A 12,103-nucleotide genomic window follows, 5' to 3' on the forward strand; every position below is an offset into this window, starting at 1 on the left:
CGATAAATGGATACTGGGAAAATTCCCCTAAACTGTTGATACTTTATTTTTATATAAATGTTTCAATGATTGTTTTGGCTTAAAATATTACCTTCAAAGAATACATATTAGAAAAAAACAGCATTAGAATATTAGTTGATTGATTTTGCTAGATTAGTATCCATTGGGGAATATATTTCATTCATTTTCTCGACAAGCGTTTAAAATCAATCTGATTAAAATTCCCATATGAGCATAACGAAATCAGATATCTATATTTTAATTAGATTTGTTTAAAATACAACTCCATGCACCAATATCTTAAATTCAAAATGTTGATCATTAAATACAAGTAGTCTAAACGTTACAAAAAAGGTCCTTTTAAGGTCAATCATTTGAATATTATCCCACATATCCTGTTGTCAGCGGCTTAATATATCCGACGAAGAAGGATTTTGAAGTTTAAGACAACCCGATTATGTAATTTCCAAAAGGATACATATTCGAAAATTATAAATATCAGTTTCTATTCTGATGTCCAAATATATTGTCCTGTAACAGCTTTGAGTAAGTGTATTTTATTCATAATATATAATTCCTAAAAAGTATCTTTATTCATATTTTTCATAAGGTATGATAAACAGTTATGCATGCACTTTTGAGCAAATCAGTATAGCATGTACAAAAATCTGTGTGTATATCGTTTGGGATGTTTTTTTGGTCTCGCATGATACAAAGGTGAGGTCGAAATTAGTATCGAACTTTTTGATTGGAGATCATTGACGAAATTCAGATTTAGAACTTAGGTAGGGCCAATTTCCGATAAATTCACAGAATCACAGTTTCATATGTGTGATTAGAAGTTCTGACAACAGTATATGTCAAAATTCTAAACATATTATTGCTTTTGCAAATGCTTATAAATTGACAAAAACTACAATTCTGGTAGACTGTATCTGCAAAATGTTAAGTACATTCGTATTTATGATAAAGTAGTAAAAAAGAATTAATATCCCCCCTAAAAAATCAGGGTTTTCAAGACATGTAATGTCAGTTAGATACACATATATTTATTATTTTCAATTTCATCTCGGGTGTATTTTATTTCAAAAATTTTTTAAACGAAACTTGTATCGTATGGACAGTCAAGTATTTCGGCAAAATAAAAAAGCCTCCGTCAGTGCCGGTACTGTTTTAGTTTGTTGATTAATTGTTTTCTTCGGACTCATGATATAAAAAATATTAAAACATTGAATAAATACTGTATTGTATAGCAAGGTTATCATAACATCATGGATATAAATTTTGTTAATTGATGCCATTTTTTAGAATTAATATTCAAATCTCACTAGAGTTCGACAGATTGAAAAAAAAAATACATAAGAGATTGGCCTGAAATTTTAATCTCAAAACTTTTCGCTGCTGAATTTCAAATTAGCAACATTTTCATTAGAGATTTCTTAAGTAAATGCATAGTACACAGTTAACGGGAAAATTTCAATAAAACGTTCTGTGCTTTAAAACAATATTTCATATGCCTAATGTATGTTAAACTGTAGGAACAAAATAATTGGAATGACTAGAGTTTAGAAATATTTTTTTAGAAGTTTAATCAAATTGCACGTCTACAAATATCTTAAGAAGTAAAGGGGTTAGTACACGTCTTACGATCTCTTATGGTTTGAATAAATGGTTTTTGCTTCATAACAGTAGTTACGAGTCTGGATTCGCATGGCGCGTGAGACATGCATATCAAGGGACGCTTACCCTAACGACGCATCCGGTCTGTTTCCGTTCGGAGTTCCCTCAGTCTTTTTTCTCTTTGCTGGCAGTTTCCAAATGTGATTTACATCTTTTGAATATCCGTAATCTATTTTTGCCTTTTGGTATTATCTTTTTTAAATGGGATACGAAAAGGAACACATTATTAAACTATGTTTATGAAGTCACTCAGTACAGTATTTTATGAATTAAAAGACTTATAACCTTATAAAGACTTCAAATTTCAATTTGAAGCATTTGGAATTTATTTTAAAAAAAGGTATGATATACCATACTTATACAAATCAAATCAATTTTTATATGCCGCAAATGTAAGAGAAATAGACCATTGAAATGAAAAAGGCGGAATATATCTAAACCGTAAGTTACAAAAAATAGACAATACCATAGCAAAAAATTAAATGACAAGTAACGGGATAGTGGCTATTATAAGATCATATCTATTTACATTTTGACGCATGTGTGCAGACATTCCGTAACGGTCAACCAAATGATGATGATGTCCGTAAAACTTTCGACGGGAAGTCTCTTTAACTTTACCATAAGGAACCATTGGTTCAACAGCTAGGTTCTTTGGAAGCAGCATCATTCAATCAAGGAAATCCAGTAGAAATGGGAGATTATCTTGCATTCAATTATTACGTAACAAATCTGGCTTGGGAAATAACCTACTTAAACATTAGAATTCGTACTTAATAATTGTTTGCTGTATTTTTTTTTAAAGTAGAAAGATGTGGAGAGAGATTCTTGTAACAGCCGTTTTTCTACAAGTGTTTTCTGTATGTAAGTACATTAATATTCATATGTCCCCTCAAAGAGTAACCTATATATATGGGTTTAAGAACATCAGTTGTTCGACCTGCTAGTCAAATGCGTTTTGTAAAAATATACTTTTTCACTCATTTGGTCTTTTGGAAAATGTTGTTTGTGCTGTATTTAGACCCTTCTACCAAGAAATTTGTTTTGCATGCACACGTATAAAAATTGCGGTTTTTATCCAACGCAGTCATAGGTTTGAACGTTGTTTTCAATTTAGACTTGTATATATTTTTTCGTTTGGGCTTGTATTATATTTGCCTTCGGGTTTATATGATCCGTTCGTCCTACTTTGACTCTTTCAAAATTCAAGAGTCTATCCTAAATTGAGGTAAATTATATGGCCTTCCAATACCGTTTCGATTCCTAACATCACTGAAGAGACATTAATTGTGTACAAATTTTTGCCCCTCATATTTGCGGTATACCATCTTTTCCGCAAGTTTATTGTTTTCTGTTTGGTAATAAATTAATAATAAGATCTATTTTGTTACATACACGTGAAATAAAGCAAAACACAGTGCTACTCGTGATTATATATATCTAATAGCAAAATCAAGATCAACTAATAGTTTTTAAAAATAACGTGGTGAATATCACAGTGTCTTCATTCCTGTTTATCAATATGTGTGGTTGTCAAATCTTCAAGGCAACAAAAAGTGTCATTTTACTGTCAAAATGCAAACTGCATCAATATTTCGTTAGCAATATTTCGACATTTCAACTTCTTCCAAGCAAACATACACGGAGTCTAAGGTGTCGTTTCTATTATTGTACTGTTTCATTTGGAATGAAATGCACTTGTGCTGATTTTCCTTCTGATTAAATTTCCGTAGGAATAAACATACAAATATGAAAAGGACATACACAAGGTCAGTTTAATTTAAAAACAGAGTTTCCCATAAGGTTTCTACATTAAATACACTATGGGTATTTCCGTATAAAACCTATACAAATGGGATTACACTTTCTGGTTACTAACAGTACAACTCACTGAAACGAATTCAGCTCGACCATCTACTTTGTATTCCCGCTCAACCATCAACTTTGTATTCCCGCTTCTTCATCTACTTTTTTATTCCCGCTCCTACATCTACTTTGTATTCTCACTCCTAAATCTACGTTTTTATTCCCGCTCCAACATCTTCTTTTTTATTCCCGCTCATCCATCTACTTTATATTCCCGCTCCACCATCTACTTTTTTATTTCCGCTCCTCCATCTACTCTATATTCCCGTTCCACCATATACTTTTTTTATTCCCGCTCATCCATCCACTTTGTATTCTCACTCCTACATCTACGTTTTTATTCCCGCTCCTACATCTTCTTTTTTATTCCCGCTCCTCCATCTACTTTGTATTCCCGCTCATCCATCTACTTTTCTATTCCCGCTCATCCATCTATTTTATATTCCCGCTCCTCCATCTACTTTGTATTTTCGCTCCTACGTCTACATTTTTATTCCCGCTCCTCCAACTTCTTTGTATTCCCGCTCCTACATTTACTTTGTATTCCCGCTCATCCATCTACTTTTCTATTCCCGCTCATCCATCTATTTTATATTCCCGCTCCTCCATCTACTTTGTATTTTCGCTCCTACGTCTACATTTTTATTCCCGCTCCTCCAACTTCTTTGTATTCCCGCTCCTACATTTACTTTGTATTCCCGCTCCTTCATCTACTACGTATTCCCGCTCCACTATCTATTTTGAATTCCCGCTCCTACATCTACAATTTCAATTCCAACTCCTACATCTACTTTGTGTTTCCGTCCACCATCTACTTTGTATTTCCGCTCCTACATCTACTTTGTATTCCCGCTCCACCATCTTCTTTTTTATTCGCGCTCCTTTAGATCTGGCTTAAAGTTTCGATTGACTTAGAAATGCACCGACCATTCATCTCTTTTGTTGAGGATCGATCATGGTTGTTTTTTAGATAAATTGTTTGATTATTATTTTTTTTAAGAACAAAATAATTATGACATGGAGTTTCAAAACAAATTCTCGTTCCTGTGTGTTATTGAAAAAATACTTTTTTTTTTTTTTTTTTTTTTTATTAAAATCAAAACAAATTGTTTGTCCAAAGAAAAAACTCCCATGCCCCCACCCTCCTCCCACGAAAGGTGAATGATCGGTGTCTGATTGTTCTCCAGGTAAATTCATGGTTTTAAGGAACCTTAAGTATAACACAAGTATGTTCTAATGTAGCACTCCCCATTTATTAAAATTATAATTACTTAATGGTAAAATTTATTTTCAGATGCAATTTCAGTGAAGGTAAAGAATGGAAAAGTGGCATATTTCAGATGTAGTGATGGAAAGGTTGTTGATGTAACGGAAGCAATATATGAAAAAGGCTCTTGTGGTGATCCTAATGCACTAACAGCCGTGCAGGAACTAGCAAACGGAAAAACACGTTACGATCTGCCAGTTGCAAAATCAGTTTTTTCGAGCACATGTGCAGCTAACGTAGATGAAAAACTGAAAGTCCAGTATGACTGTGTTAGTCGTAAGTGTGTTCTTTAAGAAACGGACTATAGTCCGAGAAATGCGCGTACGTGTCAATACAGTTTAGCATATCAAGTTATTCTCCATTCCATATGTTTCTAATAATAACAACTTCCGATACGATTTGGTTAGTATTTTTCAAGGTTCATGTTTGGAGAATATCATGCTCTGTTCAGGTGATGAATTCGGTCAATATCCTTTTGGACCCCTTGTGAATAGAGATGACCAAACTTGTGACATAATTTCTATTTGTCTTATAGTAATAAGTGTATCGAACGTATGATGAATTTGTAATTAGCAATGGCAGATGATGATTCCAATAGATTGTCTCCTAATTACGCGAAAGAATCTCAATTTAATTTGACTAATGCATTTTATGTATGTGACATAGGACAGATATGTAAATAAAGTATTAGTTATGTCACAAGTATTAGTTTTTATTCGGAGTCTTGGCGGCTATGGGGACATGCAACATTAACAGGGAATATGAGACCATTTGCCATTTGATCTTTGTTTTTTGTTCACAGGGTATAGTGGCTCATATCCCTGTCAAGGTAACCAATCAAATTGTAGGATAAGCCGGGATACATATATCTATTAAAGCATAATTTCTAAACTTTTCCTATTTGAGTTTGTCGTCTGTAAAAATCAAAATAATGATCGAGCCCCTTGTTCGAATCTGTTCACTCTTTGTGTCCGACGGAATTGGCAAATAAACTTTTGAAGATGTAATTTCTTGCTCATATCTTCTATAGTCTATTTGTCAATTTCGTAAATAACCCATAGAAATATATTTGTATGAGTTCTTGCCCTTAAGATGGACATACCATTTCATTGACAATGATTATAATATAATATAATTGGCGGAAAGAGCAAATTTATCTGTGTGTAATGTGAGTAATGCTAATCGGGTTTTCAGATCTTTTAATGACATATATTTTTTTCTTGAACTAAAATCTTTTGATGAAAACCAATGTCTTCCCATGCTTTTTATATGAAAAATCCATGGATTTCAATTATATCTCGAAAAGAATCACAAATTACCAATCTTATACATAGTCCTTAAAAGTCCTATTTTTTATTCGTTTTGCATTTCGTTTCAGCTACTGCAAGTTCTGCAACACCAAATGGAGATACGGCAGAGATATTATGTAATGCCGGGCAATACATAACAATAACAAAGGCCACTTATGCTGATATCAGCAATGCTTGTTTTGACGCAAATGCATTTAGTATTGTCCAGGCTAGTTGTAACAATCAGGTTACTTGTTCGATAGATGTAGACTCGGCTACGTTTCCAAGTTCCACTTGTAACCCTGTTGGCAGTGAAAGTTTAACAACTTCTTACACCTGTACACAAGGTAATACATAGTCGTTTCAAAGTAGCTCTACAATTAAAACAGAAATAGATGAGAGAGAAAACACTTCTAAAAATATGCACACGGTCAACGCTTTTACAACCCTATAAAATTACTAAAAGAAGCATTGAATACTTATAATTACATTTTTTTGCTAGGATCATGAAAACACGATTTCTATCAAGTTTTTCTTTTATTTACCTGTGCACTTTATTGTGGAAGCTCGTGTCAACATGAATGTTACATTTCATTTTGAAATGAAGGTTAATTTCAGAATGACGCGAGATTGCTGTTAGCCAATCAAAATAACGTATTATAATGAAACATACATGTAATGAAATTATAAGTGTATAAAGGCCAAACCAAGTTCTTTTGTTTTGAATCGTTCATTGCTTTAGATTCAGTGTTCATTCCGACAACATAAGTGAACGAACAACGTATAAACTTAAAATTGGTCATTTTAGTTTTAGTTAGAGGATTTCTATTTAGAAATATGATACTATTGTTAAATTATTGGGAAAATATAAAAAAATTACTAAAAAAGATGTAAATTTAAATTGCTATTTTTTTATTGCAATCATTTTTTTTATTTATCTTAAATCTGCATGCATTAGATGAACAATTAAAGATAAAAAATGAGACATTGACTTTGTATCTTTCTTTGCTTCTCTCTTTCCCTCTCTCTATATATTAAAAGAAATTGTCACTATTTCTAAATTTAGTTATACATTGTTACGTCAACAATAGAAAGTTATGAATATATCTATAATTATAATTAATTCCGTGTTTTATATAGATTTAATCTTTTTTTAATTATTATTTTTCGTACGGTGACCTACAGATGTGAACATCCTTGTCCATATAACATTTCGGTCACTAGTGGAAAGGAGTAAGTTCCGTAAGGGTCATATTTGGTCCTGAAATATTATGTCCATTGTTTCACGATAAAAAAATGATCCAAGTTGATGCTGAAAATACACGAAAGAAAGTGAAATAGAACTATTTTTGTACAGCTTTTCTTGTAAAGCTTTAAAGATTTGCAACCCAAATAGGCCATAAGTATAGATTTTGGTTGAAATTTGACAAAATTGGCTGGATTTCAACCAAATTTATGCCTAGGAAACATAGAGAGCAGGCTTCGACAAACTATATATTTAAGCAAGATATGTTAAATTTTATAACAAGCATTTTGTTAAAAGAGCTATTTTGGCGACGCATGCGCTCCATATTTCCAGTCCAAAAAATCAATTGAAATTTACCTATTTTCATGGAAAATCAACATGATAGCTATTTTCGACTTCTTGAAAAGGATGCTAATAAATACACTTATAACAAATAGACATATTTCATATGTAGTAATTGTATTAGCTTTGATACTATAGTGTTATCAAATGGGTGCTTTCATATTAATACTGTATTATGTTCAAGTACAGTCGTATTGGGTTGAGGATAGCTGTATTGGCAAGAGGCGTAGAACTAGAAATAGGGGCCATTTAAAGGCCTCATCGAAACTACTCCTTTAAAATTTGTCTCATTGGCAATCATACCGCATCTCCTTATCTATTACTTACAATAAAATTAAACATACCTATACAATGCTAAAATTGAGAATGGAAATGGGGAATATGTCAAAGAGACAACAACCCGACCAAAGAGCAGACAACAGCCGAAGGCCACCAATGGGTCTTCAATTCAGCGAGAAAATCCCGCACCCGGAGGTGGTCCTCAGCTGGACCCTAAATAAAATTGTGTGCTAGTTCAGTGAAAATGGACGTCACACTAAACTCCAAAACATATAAATGAACTAAAATTAAAAAACATACTAGACTAACAAAGGCCAGAGGCTCCTGACTTGGGACAGGCGCAAAAATGCGGCGGGGTTAAACATGTTTTGTGAGATCTCAACCCTCCCCCTATACCTCTAGCCAATGTAGAATAAAGAAACACATAGCAATACACACAGTAAAACTCAGTTTAAAAGAAGACCGAGTCCGATGTCAGAATAGGTAACAAAAGAAACTAAGCAAAATGACAATGATACATAAATGAACAAAGGACTACTAGCAGTTACTGACATGCCAACTCCAGACCTCAATTAAACTGATTGAAAGATTAATGCTACCCTCTTTGTGTCTGTTATCTAGAAGATGGTGTCCCCTTTTAGCACTGATTGTTTATAGATTGATAAATTATATACACACATTTTGTTTACAGCAACAGGACAAGTGTATACACGATGGGGAAGTACAACGTGTGGATCAACCGCTCAATTATTATACTCAGGTAAAGTATTTTGTATATAATTATATACATTTTGTGTACTAAACTCCATGTGAAATATAAAATGTTAAGCCAGTCTGTAAAAAATGGTTTGCTTTAAATATATTCATAGTAAAAACTAGTTTTAACTTGTCACTTTATGGACCTGTTCGAAAAAGAGTAAAGTCGTATTACTGTAAACAAACTAATTTTCGCGAGCGATTTATTTTCGCGACTTTCGCGAGCAGAAAAATAACGCGAATATAAATCGTCGCGAATATGTAAAACTTGAATTTTTCCTTATTTATCTACATCAAGTAAATTTAAGAATCGCGAAATTAAATCGCCGCGAAATGGGCTAGAAAGGGCTAAACGCGAAATAAAGTATCCGCGAAAATAAGTTATTTAACTGTATATCAAGCCTCTAAACATCGGGGCTATCGTGTGCAGGTGTGTGTAACGTTTCAACGCTGTTACATAGAGATACTATTATTATTGTCAATATCGTGTTTAAACTTATTTCATACGTAAAATCAAAAGTGTTTAGAAACATGTCATAGAATAAATAATTCATTTTGATGTATAATAAATAATTGTTTACGCCATTTATAGTTATAAAAGAAAGCGGATATAAAAAATGTATGTAAATGAAAATTAGTATTCAATTTGTATGTTCAGAAAGGAATAAAGGAATAAGCATTCTACTGAATTTACAGTTTATTAGTACGTTGTGCTGTTACACCACTGTCCCATGTTAGGGGAGGGTTAAGCGCTCACACACATTTTTCAACATGCCACGTTCTTTATGTGTCTGTCCCAAGTCATGAGCCTGTAGTTCAGTGGTTGTCGTTGGTTCATGTCTGTCATATTAGTTTTTCGGAAATTGTTTTGTTATGAATTAGGCATAGGATTTTCTCGTTTAGAGTGTTTCACAATTTTCATGTGGGTGTTTTTATAGACGGCTATACAGTATTGGTTTTTCTCATTGTTGACGGCCGTACGGTTGCCAATAATTTCTTACATCCACTTCATTTGAACTCTAGTGAATAGTTGTTTCATTGGCAATCATGCCACACCTCCTTATTTTTATATTGCAATAAAACATTCATTTCCATTGGCCTAGGGAGATATGAAGATTTGTTCACACTCGAAAAGCACATCTCCATATCTCCCTATGGCAAGCGAAATTAAATGTATAATGTCACATTGAGTATTATGATATCTTGAGCTGCTTAAATATTTACTCAAGAAATAAAAAAAAAAAACATCATACGACTTGATTTTATTGAATGTTATTTGTTTTAATCAAGATTTTTTTTTTATGTTATTGTCATGTCAAATGATTATGCCCTTCGAGCCACTTAATTGGAACACAATCTTCTTCTTCTTCTATAAAATTGAGAATGGAAATGGGGAATGTGTCAAAGAGACAACAACCCGACCATAGAACAGACAACAGCAGAAGGTCACCAACAGGTCTTCAATGCAGCGAGAAATTCCCGCACCTGGAGGCGTCCTTCAGCTGGCCCCTAAACAAATATATATACTAGTTCCGTTACACTGCACTGTTGTAGATCAAAACTTCGAAAATCTACTGACTCACTTTTATCAAATCGGCCATGTTTTGCAGAAAGAGATAAACATTTGGCGTCAAATTAAGATGAAAAATGCTTTCAAATTATTCATATATTTACAAGTTATAAAAGACTACTCTAAGCAACCTTTTAAATCATTAGTATGTTTTACAATTTGATAAACAAAAGAAAACGATTGAAAAATAAAAATTTGTTTACCAGAAAGATTTTTTTTTTTATTAAAAGGCTTTATGGCTGGTGGAAAGCAAAGTACAGCAGGGTCTGGAAGTGACTACCTTTGTATGCCAAGTATACCGTCTTACACAGGTGATGAATCGGGGTCCGCAGAATCAGACAGGGGATCACTTTACGGTATTCAGCTTGGGCTGGACACCTCTGAAGGATCTTCTCCTTTTGATACTAGTAAAGATGGTTATCTTGTTGACTGTGCAGTTTGCCAGATATTAGCAAATCCTGCGGTTTTCATGCAAGCAGCAACAAATACATGCCCAACTGGTTGGACTGTTGAATATACTGGTTACCTGATGTCTGAAATAGCTGCAGGAGTAACTGCGACTTCAAAGGGATATGCATGCATGGACAAAGACGCACCCCTAGCCACGGATAGTAGTGCCGATGATGCATTTGTGTATCCAGTAGAAGGAAAATGTGGAACACTTTTATGTCCCAATTATGAAGATAATGCCGAACTTACATGTGTAGTTTGTTCTAAGTAATTTGCATGCACTTTGAGGCGACTAAAGGCGTTTGATTTAGATCTAATGAGCTTTACACCACCATTTCCTATAATTTGTATATAGACCACGCTTCAAAGATACATACTGTTTTGATATCTGTTATACTCAATATGTATTTTTGCTTAACAAAAAACTATGGAATGTAGTATAAAATACTTACGGTAACAACATAAAGCTTACTTGATTAAAGTACAATATAAATTATGTTCAGCGTGTTTTCTTAAGGGTGTACATGAAAACGAGCCTCTCACTTTCTAACTTTTTTTGTTATTTGTTTTTAATTGTATTTGAACTCTATAGTCGGTTAAATTGTGCTAGATTTTGACCAAAAAATATGGCCGCTTTCCTGACAAATTGTTGCAACTGTCGTTATATTCGTTTGAAAATAATGTTTGATACAGTGCATCCCGAAACAATTGGAAAATTCCAATTTTACATAGTGAATAGGAGAGTTTAGAAGTAGTTGTTGTTGAAATTTGGATTGATTGATTGATTGTTGGTTGCTTAATGTCCAGTGGCAAACATTTCATGCATGTTCAGGACGAGAACAAATTAACAATAAATACAATAGGTAGATCCTGTAATAAAGGCCGTCGAGGATGAAGATCGGGGAAATTTGGACTGCCACGGGAAAATGAGGGTATATTGGATAGGGACAGAAATTTAACCTACGGACCGCTCAAAGGGTTGTTGCAAGGGTTCTTAACGTGCAGGGAGCATGGCACTCTCTTTACAGGAGGCATCGCATTTAACGTTCCCATTCTGACCGGACGTGGCTGCGTACTTGTACATCCCGCACAGCCAAACGAACGCCCAACTTTGGCCAGGGTTTTACTGCCGGTCGGAGGAATACCAATGGTGACCATATTTCTATTCCCCAGTCATCATTGGAGGCGTTTAAATTTGGAGGTTGAAAAATCGTCATGGTCCGGGTGAATTTTGGGGTAATGAAGAAAGCATGACAATCCCGCAGAAAAATGTCACTAATTTTCAGCGCTTCAACAACTAATATAAACAAAAAACTTCTTCTGATTTCTATGTAGATTATTTCACAATAAAAATATGC

At 33.7% G+C, this 12,103-nt stretch overlaps 1 protein-coding gene across 1 annotated transcript; it reads left to right on the plus strand.

Annotated features, from left to right (window-relative positions):
* Nucleotides 1–425: 425 nt before the first annotated feature.
* LOC127729946 (uncharacterized) lies at nucleotides 426–11,241 on the plus strand. The gene is made up of 6 exons (XM_052237930.1): nucleotides 426–546; nucleotides 2,486–2,544; nucleotides 4,841–5,089; nucleotides 6,192–6,449; nucleotides 8,661–8,729; nucleotides 10,526–11,241. The coding sequence occupies exons 2-6, from the start codon at nucleotides 2,493–2,495 to the stop codon at nucleotides 11,014–11,016; spliced, it is 1,119 nt and encodes a 372-aa protein (XP_052093890.1). The 5' UTR covers nucleotides 426–546; nucleotides 2,486–2,492; the 3' UTR covers nucleotides 11,017–11,241.
* Nucleotides 11,242–12,103: the final 862 nt, after the last annotated feature.

The sequence above is a fragment of the Mytilus californianus genome, unplaced genomic scaffold, assembly GCF_021869535.1.
Source record: "Mytilus californianus isolate M0D057914Y unplaced genomic scaffold, xbMytCali1.0.p SCAF_2, whole genome shotgun sequence".
In the NCBI taxonomy this organism is placed as follows: Eukaryota; Metazoa; Mollusca; class Bivalvia; order Mytilida; family Mytilidae; genus Mytilus; species Mytilus californianus.